This window comes from Colias eurytheme, chromosome 14 (genome assembly GCF_061535395.1).
Source record: "Colias eurytheme isolate Ceu_HAF_F1 chromosome 14, ilColEury1 Martin Lab GWU primary, whole genome shotgun sequence".
NCBI lineage: Eukaryota > Metazoa > Arthropoda > Insecta > Lepidoptera > Pieridae > Colias > Colias eurytheme.
In genome coordinates this window covers 6,341,100-6,360,991 of record NC_142993.1, presented here as the reverse complement: position 1 = coordinate 6,360,991, position 19,892 = coordinate 6,341,100, and the positions used below count along the sequence as shown (strand labels likewise).

The 19,892-nt window shown below is 30.6% G+C and overlaps 3 protein-coding genes across 3 annotated transcripts; 1 reads left to right on the top strand and 2 right to left on the bottom strand.

Moving 5' to 3' along the window:
- Window positions 1-5,539: 5,539 nt before the first annotated feature.
- On the bottom strand, window positions 5,540-9,017 carry LOC149902935 (circadian clock-controlled protein daywake-like). Its single transcript, XM_090109412.1, has 5 exons — window positions 8,957-9,017; window positions 7,695-7,917; window positions 7,233-7,366; window positions 6,318-6,473; window positions 5,540-5,691 (listed from the first exon to the last, which is right to left on the bottom strand). The coding sequence occupies exons 1-5, from the start codon at window positions 9,015-9,017 to the stop codon at window positions 5,540-5,542; spliced, it is 726 nt and encodes a 241-aa protein (XP_089965538.1).
- A 2,717-nt stretch (window positions 9,018-11,734) lies between these two features.
- LOC149902934 (circadian clock-controlled protein daywake-like) lies at window positions 11,735-14,083 on the bottom strand. The gene is made up of 5 exons (XM_090109413.1): window positions 14,023-14,083; window positions 13,592-13,817; window positions 13,141-13,271; window positions 12,564-12,719; window positions 11,735-12,268 (listed from the first exon to the last, which is right to left on the bottom strand). The coding sequence occupies exons 1-5, from the start codon at window positions 14,081-14,083 to the stop codon at window positions 12,111-12,113; spliced, it is 732 nt and encodes a 243-aa protein (XP_089965539.1). The 3' UTR covers window positions 11,735-12,110.
- A 2,298-nt stretch (window positions 14,084-16,381) lies between these two features.
- LOC149902933 (circadian clock-controlled protein daywake-like) lies at window positions 16,382-19,375 on the top strand. Its single transcript, XM_090109706.1, has 5 exons — window positions 16,382-16,442; window positions 16,781-17,006; window positions 17,337-17,467; window positions 18,253-18,408; window positions 19,170-19,375. Exons 1-5 carry the CDS (start codon window positions 16,382-16,384, stop codon window positions 19,325-19,327), a joined length of 732 nt encoding a protein of 243 aa, XP_089965832.1. The 3' UTR covers window positions 19,328-19,375.
- Window positions 19,376-19,892: the final 517 nt, after the last annotated feature.

Sequence of the window (19,892 nt, the reverse complement as noted above, 5' to 3'; positions counted from 1 at the left end):
CCTTTACGCGACATCATACATCAAAGGAAATATGTAAATAGATAGAAATATTTGTCAAACAAAGTATTACTTTAGCTAAAATTAATTACAAAATAACAATATTTTTACAAAATGTCCTCCTAGATACTTGAAACTTGGCAAGTTTAATATATATGTTTACGGCACTAACCATAAAACGCAACTGCTGTCTTCGCATGCAACTTACATTTGAATATATTAAACTCAATGCTATGTTCAAATATATTTATCTCTGTATAAATATACATCAAGAAATTCCTTTTTATAATTATGGCTACATAGTATTTTCTTGCGTTTGTTTTTACACGAGTATTTAGATTTTAAAACTTTTTTCGAATTAAAAACACGTCAATTATGGCAACATTTTTAAACAATTCATATTATCGTTCTCTTCCAAAACCGTGTGTTTTAAATATTTTCGAACATACGCCATAAGCCTCTTACAGCAAGTCTCTCATTAATTTTATAATCGTTGATCACACAGAGGCGATGTAGGCCACATTTCGTAAATCTCTTCTAAAAACCGCAGCTTATTAAACTTTTTGTCATTGAAGATTTTCCAGCGTTCTATAGCCAAGGCCAACGCTTTATAAGCGTTGAAAACAATGGTATCAGACAGCTTCTTTGTAATCATGTAGATCGTGTCTTTGTCGCACATGAGTGCCGTTATAAGCTGTAATGAAAATATGCTGCATCGAATTTGTATTTTTTTTAGATTAGATTATTCAAATTCAAAATTCAAAAATTCTTTATTTGGAACATATAAAAAAATTTAACATAAACTTAAATTACGGTGACTTCCGTGAAAGCATAAGAGCATATTTTTAGGGTATTTTCGTTGAGTACTAAAATAAATAGGCAGATGATGATGATAATTACTTATTTCGTTTTAACTGCACCTGAATTTGTTTCATTAATGTTCGTGTACATACTTTCTACCTATTGGGTAAACCAACGACTATTTAACTATTCAATACGAACAAATCCCTCTATTTGAGTTTAAGACAATGCAAAATTATATTGCATGGTAATTGAGGCACTCTGCACACTTTAATCGGTGTTTAGTGATTTTAAAGGCATTTACAATATCTTTGTCCAATCTGAAACACGTAGGGTATCTGTTTTCACGAAAAAATACATTACTTTTAGCAGTTGTATGCAACACAATATATTATGCTCCTAATAAAATTATAGGTACCTACACCCCAAACTTTTTGTATGGTTACTGACAACTCTACAACGTGCCATAAACAACCATAATTAATGGGATAAGTTGAAATAAATTTTTAATTGGAGTGGCCATAATTGAGATGTGTTCATTTTATGGATCAAGTTGTTTTTCATTATACAGAGTGGATGAGGAAATGTGTGGTGATTAGACATAACTTTAATGAAATAATACATTTTCCATTTTAATAAATGTCTTTAGTAAAAGAGTATACACCAATTAATATGAACAGAATTACAAACACTTATGCTGCTTGCACTTATGGGCTGATTTTTTAATCCTTCGTTAAAACTTATTCGTCGAATAATGTATAAAAATACTATTTTTTAAACGTATTCTAATTGCCCGTATTTGACAGTTTACGTGACATTTTAATATTATCGTGTAAAATACTTTATTGGACGGATAAGTTTTATCCAAGCATTGAAAAATCGGCCTTTAATTGCTCTAAAATAGCTGGTAAAAACTGAAAAATATTTTTCAATGCTTGCTTCTTCTTTGCTTTTCTTCTCTCTTCTCTATAATCTCATAATTTTTAATTGTACTAGCCGCCCGAACACACTTTTGTCGGTCCTATTGCGACTTCTTCGTGTTTTTTTCTTTCTATAAAAACCTGTACGCATAGCAATATATTTGGCGATGCATTTTTATTACATACATTAAACTATGCTCCTTGTTATTTAAATTGACAATATCCATGTTGTAAAAAAAAATATGCTATGATTACATCACTTCCGATGTAGTTCCGACATATCGTATAACTATTGAAGTTCTTGACACGTTGTGTTCCATCTATATTGTTCTAAACTGCTTTGTTGTACTTGGAGAAGTCTATCATAGTTGGCTGTAAGTCATATAACCACAAGTAGGTATATACAGTATACATAGAAGTGAAAAATTATGAGCGCCTTCTGAGTAACATATTATTATTACACAATCAAATTTATAACACGCAAAACTATCAGGCGCTGAAATTTTGTTATATGATTAAAAAATCAGTAATTTGATATCGGATCTAAAATTTGACTCTTTTTTTCGTGCGAGACATTTCGGAAAATGAGTCCACTTAATCATAATATATTCATTATTAAAAGGGATATTTAAGTTCAAAGCAACAAATCTCTTTGACAAAATATTCACTAAAAAGCTTACAACTGATTTAAAGTACTTAATTGGTTAAGAGTATTTTGCACCAAATGAATAATCATCATCTATACAAGCCTGGTTGATTCTAATTATAGCCATTCAAGTCCGTAAAACCGTAATTAATAATTTTATGCAAATCATTTCTGGTTGATAAGGGCCCGGGAGACTTTGGTTGTAGCTATATTCTACACAGGGTGTAATCGTTAAGTGTGCACAGGCGATTATTCCGAAACTATTGCAGATATCAAAATATGTTCTTTAAACTGATAGCGATAGCCCTTTACCTAATGAGTACCTAAAATGACAATAATAACTTTTAAAAATAAAATGGGAAATCTTAATATATATATAAATCTCGTGTCACTATGTTTGTCCTCAATGGACTCCTAAACCACTTAACCGATTATAATAAAATTCGCACACCATGTGCAGTTCGATCCAACTTGAGAGATAGGATAGTTTAAACATGTAGGTACCACGGGCGAAGCCGGGGTGTGCCGCTAGTATTATATAAATGACTTCGCAAATTTTTATAAAAATTCATTTAGAAGCTGTAAATAGAGCTCGATGTGGATACAATGGTATTCCAAAACGAGGACGTCACTTCGAACATTTGCTTTGAACACAAAATGTATGGAAAATTAAATATGTTTAATGTAACTTTTTTGGATATTTCCCGTTTTATTTTTTAAAAGATATTAATGTCATTTTACTCATTAGGTTAAGTACTTTCGATATTATCAGTATAATGTTTTTTGATATCTGCAATAGTTACGGAATAATCGCCTGTGCACACTTAACGATTACACCCTGTATACATTATACATACCTATAATATTATGTAGGAAGATTAGGGCTGAATGGGACCGTTATCTTGAAGCATAGTGTGTTACATGTAATGAACGTTTGATTAACTTAATTTTCAAAAATCAACGTTCTTAGTTGATTTTTGAAAATGATTAGGTTAGGCTTTTGTTTCATTTTCTTGTTGCTGGCTTGATATTTTTTAATGGTTTATTTTATGAATGTGAACTTTAATTATTTTTTAATAGGTATACACATTGTAGTTTGATAAATAATTTTTTAACGACAATTGAAACTCGCTCTCTCTCGATACCTTTCTCCAAGTAAGTAGTATATAAAAATAGTAAATAAATATTCAAATAAATCATAACAATAAAATGATAAAGTCAATCACAATTCATAGTTTACTATTTATTATTCATTCCAAACCCGCATTCACATAAATATTAATTGAAAAATAATTTTGAGTCTTCGGAACTAAGTTCCAATTTCGCTTGAACAACTCCCAAGTTATTACTTCAATAGCTTAAGAAACTGAAAACGAAAGATCAACACCGCTGATTAACTCATTAAAGGTTTCGAATTTATTATCACTCGAATTGGAATAGATTATAATAAATTTCCTTCATAAATTATTTCGTTTACTTTATGAGTCTTTATTGTATTTACAAATTGGTTCATGAAATGAAATGAAATCTATTAATAAAGTTATTGTTCTGAATTATTGAAAGTTCAATGATCAATAACAACATAATGAAATGGGTGTATGTGTAATACACATACATATTGTGTATGTGTGTTATTCGACGTCCATGTGTCAAGTTTTGTCGAACCTATGTGAATATAGGATTACCTATAAATTGTGCTGTTGCACTGAAGATATGAATCCGCATGTCAATAAAATATAGTCTAAAGCACAAGCGAATGCTCTGTTAGTACTTTATTCTCACAAGTCTCAAAGACGGGACAACAATCTGTCATCGTTATTGATACTGAATCAAAACGGTCACATTACCTACTCAAATAAATACTCAGTATTTAGTTCCTATCCCCTCTAATCGCCCAATACCACATATTATTATTACATCATACCCGAATATGCATGCATATTTATATGCAGCTTTGCATATTTCGAATAAATAAATACGGATTAACGGATTTGTGGCATATGTGATAAGATAAATTAGCGTTATCTCAATAATGGCCGACAGCTGGTTTCGGGGTTCAGCATTAATCAACGTCTTTGCCAAACATACGGGCATTCGATTGTCTTAAATTGATTGTCTTGTTATGTCAAACGCCTAAACTTGGATGTATGGAAATGTTTACAAATAAGTCAATCAGTGCTCCAGTAATTGAGTTCTGGTTGACTGTGAAGTCATAACTAATATTATAAACGTTGATGTTTGTAAGAAGTAGAAGAAGAAGCCGCATAGTTCCCGTTCCCGTGGGATTTCCGGGATAAAAACTATCCTATGTGTTAATTCAACTTACCCTTTATATGTGTGCTTAATTTCATTGTAATCGGTTCAGTAGTATTTGCGTGAAAGAGTAACAAGAGTTAGATATCTTCAAGAAATGTTCAGACGTAACTAAGTATTTTCATAAATTTATACCTTAAATTTGGTTCATTTAAAAGTAAAAACAGAAATACAACGAATAATATTATTTTATACTACTTATGTATTGATAATTATTATTCTAAAATAATTAAACTATCGTAAGAATTAACCAAATTTAGTACGTTAATTGCCCGACAGATATTTAATTAACTTTAGAGTATTTATTCCTTTTGGTTCACGGTAAAGGGCAGAAGCAGGTTCAATTTTGATAATAAACTACAATTAATAAAATACTTGCGAAATCCAATTTGTTCTTATTTCTTATTGAAAATAACTCTAGGCAGTTAGTATTTAAATATCTTTATAATTAATGATGTATAGTTCGTTAAGCCTGGAGTAAAATAAGGGTATTCATTTTATTAGTTTTTCTTGTACAGACATATATCCAAAATAAAACACTTATAAATCGTTAACTTTTAATAATTCTATTGTATCACAAATGATTATAATTACCTTTAAATTTTATACACTATCTGGTAATGTACCTAATGGTACATTACCATTAGGTTTTTGTTTAAAATTCCGATTTTTTCCAGGATAGTTTAATACTTAACCATTTTGCCAATCCACAATAAATTACTGCTATCTCCTTTACATCACTCAAAAAACATTTTATAAACCTTACTCTGTAACTCAAGTGACATATTTTGGATTTAATTCCAATAATCCGATCTTACAGGCAAACACACAAATTTTAGATTTATTCATAAACACGTTTAAATTATTGAGCGAATATTTCATCCACAGGCGAATTTGAGAGATATTTGACGATATGTGAAAATATCTGCGACGCTTGCTGTTCCATCATTGGCCTTCCGAACTCTGAAGATACGTCTTTCCAGTTATTATTCAGGAATGTGAGCACTGTATCACCTGGATAAAAAGGTTAATTTTATTAAAATAAAAAATCAAACTAAATATTTTTTATATATTTTTTTTCTTCAGTGGCGAAAGACTCGCGTTCGAACCCTGACTCGTGATCGAATTTTTTCTATTCTTTAAAAATATTATATTTATAAAGCATTTGGAAGCTATAAAAAATGAAATATAAAACATAACAAATGTTAAAATTAAAAGGAATGTTTCTTTAAAAATATCTCCTTCCTTACTAGAATATGATACATCGATGGTATATAATATTATATTGGTATACATAGTATATATATTTTTCAGAACCTGTTGTCTGGTTGTAACCGGAATTCCAAACCACGAATATGGTCAGTTAACTTGTCGGTGTATTGGTTACTGATTTTGAATGACCATGATAAAACGACCATCACATACGACATAATATATCTTAAGTTATAATTATCTACATAAAAGGGATTTGATGTGATTTTTTTTATGGATTAAAATTAATAAAAATTGCGAGTAAAACAATGCGAGACTTCGTTTATATTATGGAAATTAAACACAAACAAAACCTTATATTTGGCTATAGATTTTATCGAAATATCAACCAAATCTCGAACAAATACAACAATTATAAAAGTCCTTACCTAATTCTTTATTTCCATTAAATAAATTGGTCATATTGAAATGCGCATAATCTTTCACATCGAAGTCGAATCCATATTTCTTGGGAATCATGTAGACTTTTCCGTTAGCCCTTTTTTCCATATCAAATGTAACAGTTTGATTTATTGCAACATTTCCTGAAACACACAAATAGAAATAAATGAAAACTAGCTTTCCGCCCGCGGCTTCGCCCGCGTTTTCAAAGAAAAACCCGCATAGTTCCCGTTCCCGTGGGATTTCCGGGATAAAACCTATCCTATGTGTTAATCCAAGTTACCCTCTATATGTGTGCTTAATTTCATTGTAATCGGTTCAGAAGTATTTGCGTGAAAGAGTAACAAACACACACATACACATCCTCACAAACTTTCGCATTTATAATATTAGTAGGACTAGTAGGATTAGTAGGATAGGACAGGATAGGATATCTTTATAAAATTAACAGCTCATATTTGTTCCCACTGCATGTTCATATTAGTAGAAATATCTTTTGTAATTTATGTAGGATTGTCTAAATTTCCACTGCTTTTTTATATGGGAGACCTTACGACCAGTCATTACTGCTATCTATCTTATCACGCAAATATCGTGAAGTACATAATGATATTGAAATTTACATTTAGGTAACTTCTTTAGTATCCAAAACTATCGATATCCATTACAACCAAGGTCCTTACGCGTCTAATAAATAGCTGTTCACCGCAGTGCTCCTGTTGTTCTTAGCGTGATGATATAATATAGCCTATAAGCCTTCCTCGGAAATGGGCACCGAATGGAATATAGCACCGAAAGAATTTTTAAAATCGGACCAGTAGTTCCTAAGATTAGCGCGTTTAAACAAACAAACTCTGCAGCTTTATAATATTAGTATAGATGATAAATTATTTCATACTTACGGAACTTTATAAACATTTCTCCACCTCCCTTTAAAGGTAAAACTTTTATATTCCCCACTCCTAAATATTTACCCCTCATCGAACATTTCTGTACATGATAATCCGTTCTGAGAACCTTTTTATCCATATCCATACTGAAAAGTCATAAAATAAGTTATATAAAGAATTCACGAAAGTGTATATTTTTGTAGTAACAAAATAATATACTTAATATTTTTTTTGGTTAAAAAAATATTCAAAATGCCCGAGACTCAATTAGAATTAGCAAAATATTGCAATTTATGATCTGTAATTTTTTACATTATTTAAAGTGACCAAGTCAGAAGCAGTAATGAATAATTCTGACTGTTTCCGAGGAAATTGCGTGAACAATCCATTGACAAAATAAGTTTGCCACTATCCTTTCTATTAACAATTCACAAATTTAATTTACATAGTACAAAAAAACAACAATCAAAATACCTAACATAATCGAAAATAGTGGTCTTCAGTCCCTTTAATCTTCCATCCTTTATAGTAAGGTCTAATCCACCTAATTTATATGTTTTATCATGTATGACGAGTTCATCCATTCTCTCTATACCCAACTCTGGTATGCCATCTGCAAACTTTGGCAGGGCATTTTGAAACGAGTTTCTTAAACAAATCGAATCCGAAAAGTGGCATTTCTCTACTGACGGAAACACTGAAAATAAAGGAGAATGGGCATTTTACTATGGAAGTTGGGCCTGAACCCTTGAGTTGGACCAATACACATGAGATATTGTTTTTATAATAGATCATATCACATACATAACGGGAAAAATATATATAAAAAAATAATCAACCGGGTTTTTGTACAGTCACATCAAGTTTTATTTCTTTGTGTATAATATTTTTTGCAATAAATAACTGTTATAAGACAATGACAATATCTTTATGTTACTCCAATTCACTTTCACTTACAAATACGTACTAATCTTAAGCCTTCTAATAAGCGAAATACACTAATATTATGTTTTGTAACAGGTACCTATACCGTGTTTATTATAATTTAACGTAGTTAGACGTTTTTTGTGGTTAAACTCAGTCACTCCAGTGACATTTAGATTTATACTTACTTCACTCGAATTAAAAACACCGTTATTGTGCGCAAAATAATAGCCAAATGAATAAAACTTTTTGCCTTGACTGTACAAGAACCCGGTTGATTTATTTTTTTATTTTATTTTTTTCGTAAGGTATGTGTAATGATCTATCACAAAAACAATATTTCGTGTGTATTGGTCTTAGCCCAAGTTTCAGGCCCAATTTGCCCATTCTCCTTTAAAAAATACATACGTTTGATAAATATTTTTTTACTGGTCTAAATAGTAGTCATTTTGTAATCAAATATTAAGGATAATAATCTTTGAAAGTTCAAAGATTTAATTAGATGTTAGAGGCAAGCGATTGTAATTATTATACTTTGTTTTTTTTTTAATAAAGTTATTAAAGTCACACATAAGTTTATTATATATTATATACTTCACTCGTAAATAAAAAAGAGAGACAGGTAATTTATAAATCATGTTTATATTTAAAAAAATATTGAACAAGCTAGCTATGAGCAACTTAAGTTATTTATAACTCAGTACTACTGATATACTTGACAATTAAAAAAAGGGTATAAATACCTACTCAATTTTTAAACTCTTCATTTAAATTCCAAAAATATTAAAACAAGTTCTGTAAATAATACTTACCGTACGGATAAACAAATTCACAACAACTTAATAATAAACAAAAACAAATAAAAAAATTCATTTTACTATATTTATATACTAAAAATAAAATTTAAAAGTAGCCAGCTATGGTAGTGAATACCAACTACGGAAAATACAGATGAAGTACACATTATATAGGTTTAAAAATAAAAAAGAATGTAGACCAGTTTATTCAAAGAATCGATTAATAAGAATTCAAAAATAAAAAGGAAAAAAAGTCATGAACTTTGAACAACTTGTGACATCGAATTGTGAAATCTGAATAATTTCAAAATGGTGATGAAACTTTAAAACTACCTTTTCTTCAATATCTTTTTACCGCAAAAATCCTATTAAACTCGTCTGGATAATTTTAATATCATTTAAAAAAGCCAGATAAATAATTTAATATAATAACTTAAAACTTTTGATAATAAAAATACAAATGTCATGTAGTAGGTTATCTGTAGTATTTGTAATAAAGTAATATTAATTTTTTATTATATATTAACGCATTAAATCGATGAAATATGTTTTGATTCGGATTTACAACGATCAATAAAGCTTTGAGAATTTTTTCGGGAGAGTATGTTCCAAAAGCTCCTGAGAATATTTAAATTGTATTAAAATTATCCTATGTTTTAATATTTATGCTTGTGTTTGTCACTGAACTCCTGCAAAAGGGCTGAACCGATTTTATAGAAAATTTTGCTTTCATGTGGATTCGAACAAAGTTTCTTTCGCAATTATAGTAGGGAGACAGTTGTACATACATACCTACTAGGATATTATGCGACAGTTCATAGAAATAAATATCTTAGGATATCCAAGAAAGCTCAAAATACTGGTTTTCTTCAAAATTGCTATAATTGTAACGTTTGTAGTAGTGAATATCTTTATCGGAGTTTTTTATCGGTTTTTGAGTTTATCGTGAACAAACGGAAACTTAAGTGATGAAGAATAAATGCATATAATACGGTTGTTGGAAACGTCATGCTTAATTTACTTTTTTTAATTTTAAATTTAGCTCAAATTGTATCAAATAACAAGATCGTTGGCGCAGTTAATTTAAGATTATTGCATCAAAGGAAAAAAGAACTTACAAGTTCTTTTTCGACCGCAAAATAAATATTAATTTTCAATTTTCAGATATTCATATGCGTATGTTTTTATAAATGAGGATGTACCTATGTTTATCATTTATGTTTATATGTATTAAACATTCATTCATTATATGAACAAGCTTAGTTTAGTGCTGAGTTGTATTTTTTTATGACCGGAAACAATTATTATTGCGCACTTTAATAATATGTTAAAATGAAAGTTCCATATTCAAGTATAATAGTGCAAGTTTAAAATTTAAAAAAAAGGTACAAAATTTTAATGAGATATTTTTGTTTTTATGACTTTCAAATGTAAATCAAAATAAATCAAAATAATATAAATTTATAAAGAATAGAGAAAATTCGATCACGAGGCGGGACTCGAACCCGCAACCTTTCACGCCAATCCGGCGAATAGATGTTCAGAAATATTTAGAATAAAAAAGAACAACTTAAAGTAATTTGTCTATACTAATATTACCACAAACAGGAAAGATTTCATTGTTTGTTTGAATTAAATAAGTCGGAGGTTCGAGACTAGGCGAGCGTGCAGGAAATAAATTGATTTTTAATTTATCTGCGCATATTATTATAATATCATCACTGCTCTTGATGGTGAAGGAAAAGATTCCGATAGAGAGGAAGAATCAAACGACGACATATTGTGATATCTGCCAACCTACACTTGGCCAGTGTGGTGGATTACGGCCTGATCCCGGGAGGCTCGTGTTCGAGCTCGGAACTCGGAACTCATATGGGCTGATGAATTATCATCATTAGATGATGATGATTGAATTGTATAGGCTCCGAAACTACTAGACCGATAAAAGAAAAACTTTTACCTAATGGTAAAAGTTTTTTAAATACTACATATTCCTAATGAACATAATATTAATATTCTATATTTTAAGCTATTTATATCCCGAGAGCAGCTAATTTCAATTTTTGAAACGAAAGTTGCTTTTAGAATAAAGTTATATTTTTTGTAAGTAAAGAATCCTTTATTGTTATAAAGACATACTTTGTGTTTTTAGGAAATACAAACACATGTTACTAGACGAGCAAGAATTATGTATTTTTTTAACAGTAAAAGAGACTAAATATTTAGTAATTATTTGTATCAACTAATAAGAAGTGCATTTTAAAATTGTAGATTATAAAATTACTTTTACTAAAATAAAATAAAATATTTTTTACGGGCCTCCTTCCCTCATAGGAGTATACCCTCATGGCCCGTGTCCCAGCAGTGGGAACGTATAAGTATGGGCTGATGATGAAATAACTTTTTAAATATCGAATATTCAGGAAAATATAATAAAAGGAAATATACTTATCAAAATATTCAGGGCGCATAAAATTAAAAAAAAGATAAGCAACATAGCTTGAACTGTGGATTAATCAAAATACCGAAGAGGTTTATTTTTACCTCTTGGAATCCGATTAACAAAAATAATTCTCAATCGAAAGCCTTGTCCTTCACTTTGTTACAAATAAGAAGAATAGTGCGTGTAACGATTTCCGCGATTATTCTTTATTAAAGTTCAAATAAAAAATATAACAAAAAACAATAAAGCATTAACGCTTCTGTCATCATAAAAATAAATATTTTTTATCAAAGGATCGACTGTAGCATGGACCACTATTTATTTATAACTTTGTTAAAAATAAAACGATATAATACTATGTGAAATATTTATTTATTAATCCCAATAATATTCATACAAGATAATAATGTTACATACAACAAACATTAACCAGTAAATATTATTAAGTTTTACATATAAATCACGACTCAATTTTGACAGATTTCGTAATGTATTTAATGTAGGTGATAGTAGTTTCCTTTATTGTATTGATATTTCACTCTTTATTACAAATTAATTAAAACTTATTATTTAATGCTAGTAACGCTTATATGAACAAAATTTAAATGTTACAAAAATAAAGAGAGGAAGATTATATTACACAAACTGGTCACAAAAACACAAAAGCTAATTTACAAATGTATCGGTAGGTATGGTAGAACTTATGGTTATATGGATGTAGTAAAACTAGTTAAAAAAATGGAAAATATTCTCCAGGGGTTGCGTCAAGAGGTAAGATCTTATCACTTTTAAAAGCTTGTCTTGTGCGATGTCGAAAATTGGTCTGCTGTAGGTTTCCGATACCTTCTTCCAGTTGGAGTTTATAAACTGATGCATAGAGTCACCTGGAAATTGAGCAAAATTGTTAATTTCACCTCTTACATACATTTGAACCTATAATTATAATAAACCAAACTAAGCGTAAGCAAAAGTCCGTCTTTTTGTGAACGTTGATGAAGTGATCATGTTAGGCACTTAATAAAAATGTTATATACTCAATTAAAAGTCTAAAAAACTATCCAAATGTAATTAATTCAGCACTCATATTTTTTTCTTACGACTTACACTCTTACCTGCATGTACTTTTATTACACACAGAACTACATTCTATGTGGGATGAACAAAACATTAGATACTCACTCAATTCCTTATCACCATAGAACAAGTTAGAGAGGTCAAATCGCACATTGTTCCTAAAGTGTAGTCTGTATTCGATTCCCTTCAAGTCGATTACGGCTCTGCCGCGAGAGTCTTTAACGATGTCGAATGGCAACAGAGCTTCTATCTGCACATTTCCTGAAATATACAAGAATACAATTAGTCATTAGTCACGCTAGAATAAAATTAGTCAGATTGAAGAAAGCAGCATAAGGCATTTACAGGACTTCTATGACAATTTTTAAGACATTTGTGTACTGGAGAGTCCTGCAAAGCTTCTGAAGTAAAATTTTGTTTCAAAGCATAAACTTATTCTGAACGTTTCAATTCAGACGAAACGAAAATATTGATCCTAAAGATTAATATAAATATAAATCATCACAACTTGTATAATTTTCTAACAGTGTCCCTTAGAGGATTATCTTATTTATGGAATCTAATATAAGACATTATGAGAGGAATTTTCATCGATATAAGTAGGAAATGGAGGTAGAAATAGAAGTATACAAATGTAACTAAATGCTTCACAACTTTTTTATTTTATTATTATATTACTCACTCATTAATATCCTTATATGCCCATTGCCAGCAATTGGTGAGCTCAGAAGTCTTCCTTCGGCATTGTATTCAGAATCTAAGGTTATATCAGTGTGATACACCAAATATAACTGTCTCGTAAATGGATCGACTCTACAAATAAAGATTGATATCAATTTCATAATATATTAAAATGAAAATATACTAAATACGTTAAAATTCAATTTTGGGTGTAATTTTCTTTGCTTACTCAACAATATTTAAAAATACGCGTTCCATAATAAAACATAATATTATGACGACAATAATTTAGAATATACAAAAGTTAATATTAGGTACCTATTTATAATATGAGGAACACATGCTCAATTTGCTATCGAATCATTGCTTAATATTCAGACAAAAAATTTGTATGTAACTAAAAGAAAACTGAAAAAGTGTCTTGTGTCTTATAAATTTGAATATATTCTTACCTAGCACTATCTATGACAGCTTTACCATAACCGCGGATTACTGCATTAGTGAGGTCCATCTTCAGTCCAGCCAGGTCAATGCAGCCAGAGTCAATGTGCATAGGGTCCAGCACCTCTGTACCCAACTCCCTGATACCAGAGACCAGGGAGTGCACGTTCATCTGTACCTGCCGAGCCAGACATCTCGAATCCCAGAACATACAGTTAGAATTTATCTGCGGTATAGCTGCAATGAAATAAAAACATTCATAAAATGCTTGAATATATACACACTTTGATCTTAGACAAAAGCCCGAGAAGCGATATTGAATATATCATCAGCAAATTGGTACACGAATTATCTATCATTTTTCTATCTTGTCACTAGTGTTACCAAAGTTTTACTACACATTTAAAAAATAACTATTCTTAAAGAACACTAAAGCACTTACAAGAAGAATAAATAAGCGATATTTGCATCGCAAACAATAACGAATACACAAAAGATGTCATGTTGTTCCACACACTGGTCACTTCTGCAACACCCTGAAGCTCAACTGCCTACTTCACTCAAAATCTTCCTTTATATAAGACAAAACTTGTACACAACAATGTACACCAGAGTCAAGGTTTTGCAAAAAGGCTTTTTCAAAATACCTATAAATAAAACATGCGGTGCATTGTCTGAATATAAATTTAATGAGAACCCCATAATATTTAATAGTATAGTATTTAAACAATATTAGAAGAATGTCATTTCGGTTTATTTTTCAAAGTTTTTACTTTTGCCTCACAAAATTTCGGTTTTTAGAATCTATTTTAAACCTGAACAACATGTGCAGATATAAAAGGATCGGTTCATCTTACGAATTATTTCACAATGATTGTTAAGTTTCATTTAATAAACAAAGCTGTTAAAATATATTCAAAAAGATGAACACTTTAAACAATGTTTTTTGTTTAAGCTCTAACATCAATTTGAAATTAATCAGGGCAAAAGTTATTTAAATAATTTTAATCTATAAATAGTGTAACTTGTAACTACTAAAAACGTATACAAAGTATGTATTTACATTGAGTCGGTATTTAAAAAAAATCATAACGGTTAGAACAGTTACGTAACAGAATAAAAATATTTCAAAATAATGTGTGTATTTGTAATTTTCAACGCTTATCCGTACCCACTGTACGGATTTCAATGAATGCTTTTTTATACAGCTATTAACTGTATAGATCATACAATCTATTTCGGAAATTGGAATACCTACCTTATGTGGTACCTCAATAGCTAAACAATGAGGGTATTACCACAAAACAATTTAAACACAGTCTAACTTTAAACCAGGGATCTGTCCTGTCTGTACTTTAATAGTTCTCTATGTGAAATACGGCAAAACCAGATTAAGAGAACTCGCGCTTAAAGATAAACCCTGTCTAAAGTTTTTTTGTGGTAAAATAGTAAGTAATTAATATTTCACCTAAGCAAAAATAGTTCCTTCTGACGAGTTTTTAACCCTCACCAGGCTGGCTAAGTTCGGGTTGGCACATGTCGTCGAACTTTTTATTCTTGGACATGCCGGTTTCTTCGCAATGTTTTTTTTTTCACCGTTTTGAGCAGTAGTCATGTAATTCACATGTGCAAGAAATTATGGTAACTAATGATAGATTAAATATTCTTAAATCGGTGTATAAAGTGTTAAAATGTATCAGTCTCATAAGCATTTTCTGTTTTACATTCAATGCAAGAAGAAATGCATAAACAAGTTCTCTTAGTGTGGGAGCTATAGTTAATACTTATAATGTGTAAAAGCTACAGCAAATTCTATTATAAATAATTATTCATTTTTCATAAAGCGTAGAAAACATAGAACGTATAAAACAAAAAAACTAAAAATATAAATATAACAGAACACACATTTTTTTCTTTTTGGCGAGAATTTCAGAATTGAACAAAAAATCGAATTGAGAAGAATCGGCCGGTGGGTCCGCCTAAAAGGGAGAAAAATGTACATCATGAATATTTATTATAATATCGTGATATTATTGTGTAAATAATTGGATCACAATATAAATATGTCACTCAACATAAATGCACTTTCGTATCATTGAGTTACATGTAAATACCTCAATGTTTCGTATGGATTTCTGATATATTTGAGCCATGAACTCTTAAATTACTACTAGGCAGTAGGCACTTAGTATTTTGATCATTAGGCATTAGATTTTAAAAATATTTTAATTTTATTTAAAAAATATTTCTACTAGGCATTAGATTTAAAAAATATTTTAGGAGAAATTAAATTATTGGAGGATCAAAAATCTATATAGTTTCAAAAAACTTCTGAGAGAACTTATACCTAAAACCATAGCATAGTAATCAATCAATACGGCTTTTTGTATTTATCGAAATAAATCTTTATTTTTCATTGAAAAGTAAGTTGTGGTTTTTGAAAATAAGTTATTTTACTTGTACTACACATGAACCTTAGCAATTATTGTGAAATAACTTGTAAGATGTTACGATCCGAAATGTTCAGTTTTTAAATTGTTTCCAAAAACCGGTATAACATTGTTGAAGCTTTAAAGAACAAAACTAAATAACTTCTAATATTGTTTACTTAAATGCGAGTTAGTTTACTTTTTTATTTACATTTTGGGCGGTTTGACATATGTTTTATTTATAGGCATGTTGATTAATAGCCTTGACTCTGTGCATACCATAATGACAGTTTTTCTTATATAAGGGTATATTGTGAGTGAGGTAGGCAGTCGAGCTTCAGGGTGTTGCAGGAGACCAGTGTGTGGAACAACATGACAGCTTTTGTGTATTCGGTGTTGTTTGCGATGCAAATATCGCTTATTTATTCGTCGTGTAAGTGCTTTATTTAAAGTGATGTAAAATAGTGGTGATAACAGATTATAACAAAATGATTTATAATCTATGTATTTATTGAAGTAAAACTTCTTTATCGGGGATGGAAAAAAATTTGGTGTAACATTTTTTCGTAACGCGTGACATTTTTCCGTTACGCGCCATCCTTTTCTTATCCCTACCACGCGTGATTCGACGTATTTCGTAAATTATTTTTTGAAAAATAAGGTCACAAAGAAGTTTCACTTCTTACGTGTGTACACAAGTACACGCACACATTTTTTTTGGTGAAGAAACAAACATTCAAGCATTGAATCATTGATTTAATTTCATTACAGCTATACCACAGATACACTCTAGGTGTAAATCTTGGGACTCGGAATGTCTGGCTCGGCAGATACAGATCAACGTGCCATCCCTAGTCTCTGGTATCAGGGAGTTGGGTACAGAGTTGCTGGACCCTATGCACATTGACTCTGGCCGCATCGATCTGGCTGGACTGAAGATGGACCTCACTAATGCGGTTATTCGCGGTTATGGTAACGCTGTCGTTGATAGAGCTAGGTAAGAAAAGAATAGATATCTACTACATTAAAACACAATAATTATGAGGTTAAATTGTATTATGTTGATTGTTTTTTTTAATATTTATAACATACAAATTGGGCTAGTTGATAATCAAGGGTTTATCTGATAACATGTTCAGCAAATTATGTACATACTAAATTATAATTTTTATATACGTCTTATTTACCAACAACGAACCATATTTATTGAAGACGTAGCTTTAACTGTTTTTCATTTTGCGACAAGGAAATGTAACGAAATTATATTTTAAGCTATTTAAATTTATTTTTATTCAAATATTAAATTAATATCAATCTTTGTTTGTAGCGTCGATCCGTTTGGAAAACAGTTATATTTGGTATATCACACTGATATAACTATAGATTCTGAATACAATGCCGGAGGAAGACTTCTCGGCTCACCAATTGCTGGCGATGGGAATATAAGGATAATAATGAGTAAGTAATCCATACTAATATTATAAATGCGAAAGTAACTCTGTCTGTCTGTCTGTTACTCAATCACGCCTTAACTACTGAACCAATTTGAATGAAATTTGGTATAGAGATATTTTGATACCCGAGAAAGGACATAGGCTACTTTTTACCCAGGGACATATGATAGGTTTTATCCCGGAAATCCCACGGGAACGGGAACTATGCGGGTTTTTCTTTGTCTGCGCGAGCGAAGCCGTGGGCGGAAAGCTAGTTAATAATAATTAATTAACACTTACAAAAAACTTGTGAATTATTTGCTGTCAATAAGGTATTGTTAATATTTCTTCTCCGTTAGGCTTTTGTCAATGAAGTTTTCGATTAACTTGTAAAAGAGAGATACCTACAGATAATACTGTTTACTAATGCGAGAAATTCAAAATGTACCATCGTGACAGTTGAATTTAATTAAATATTCGACAAGGGCTTAGTAGTACAACTAGTCTATAAAAATCGCCGTGGATCTCCTAAAATGCCTCATTAAAAATTCTAATGCTTCATTTATTGTATACTAGATTTCCGCCCGCGGCTTCGCCCGCGTTTTCAAAGGCAAACCCACATAGTTCCCGTTCCCGTGGGATTTCCGGGATAAAACCTATCCTATGTGTTAATCCAAGTTACCCTCTATATGTGTGCTAAATTTCATTGTAATTGGTTCAGTAGTTTTTACGTGAAAGAGTAACAAACATCCATACATCCATACATCCATACAAACTTTCGCCTTTATAATAGTTTATTGTTTATTTCAGGAAATGTACAGATAGAAGCACTCCTGCCATTCGACATCGTTAAAGACGCTCAAGGCAGAGCTGTGATCGAACTAAAGAGCATCCAATCCAGACTCCACTTTAGGAACAATGTGCGATTTGACCTCTCTAACTTGTTCTATGGTGATAAGGAATTGAGTGAGTATCTATTCCTATATTTATTCAGTATGGGGTCTAGTTATAACAATATGGTTCTATAATAAATAGATGTAGGTAAGTAGATGATAATACATCATCTCTGTTGAAAGAAAAATCTTAAAAATGCTCCATTCATTCGACATTTTTTCGGACCTATTTGTTTTTGCGAACGTTCTATTTTAACTTGTAATTATTTTGGTAGAGCAACGTACTCGAATTGGTTTATAACCATCAAGTAGTTGAATTATTTTATTGAGAACTAGCTTCCGCCCGCGACTCCGTCCGCGCGGATGTCGGTCTTCGCGTGGATGGTTTATTTCTCCATTTTGAGTAACTCTGACAATGACATTTTATAAATATCTATTGGACCCAAATACGGCTAGGCTTATAATAATACGCAACGTGTTCGCGGTTCTACAGAACAACGTCTATGGATAAAACTGAAAAATTAAGATTAATTTTTTTTCTACGTATTTTTCCAGGATAAAAAGTATCCTATTTTACGCCCAGGATAATAAGGTATAATTATACCAAGTTTCATCGAAATCGAACCGGTAGTTTTCACGTGATGTCTTCACATACAGACAGACAGACAAAAATTTTTTTAATCACATATTTGGGTTTTGTATCGATCCAGTAACACCCCCTGCTATTTATTTTTTCAATATTTTCAATGTACAGAAATGACCCTTCTACAGATTTATTATATGTATAGATACACTCAAATGTATTTTTTTTAATAATGTATTATTAATTTTCAGGTGACTCAATGCATCAGTTCATAAACGCCAACTGGAAGACAGTTTCGGAAACGTACAGCAAGCCAATTTTCGACATCGCACAAGGGAAGCTTTTAAAAGTGCTAAGATCTTACCTCTTGACGCAACCTCTGGAGAATATTTTCAACTTTTTTAATTAGTTCTACGACAGTCAAAAATCGCATTCCTACCGATCAATGTAATTTAAAAGTTCCTCAATAAGTATGTTTATTAAATAAACTTATCTTAGATCAATAGTTTGTTTGAATTAACACCCATGACGTCAGAATAGATCATATTCTTACGGTGCATTTACATCAAGCGAATATAGAGCTAGAGCTAGAGCAAGAGCATTCTTTCGTGATCTTTTAGTATAAACAAAAACTCGTATTCAGTGTTATTCAGTATTAAAACATTGTATCTTTTTGAACGCACTAACAACAGCGAAAGAATGCTCTACACCTGTTTACACTAAAATAATTTTCCAAATTGGGGTTAAAATGAGCATTCGCTAGTTTGATGTCAATTTACCGTTTGTCGATTGCATAGTAAATAAATTTCATACAGCTGCTTTTGCTTAGAAACCACTAAGAATACTAAGAAATATCCACCTATCGCTCGTCCGAGGAAATTTTACCGATTATAAAATTAATTAATACGATTTTTACTAGCACATGAATAAAATTATTGACGATAAACGATAAAAAAATGTTTAATTTTAACAAT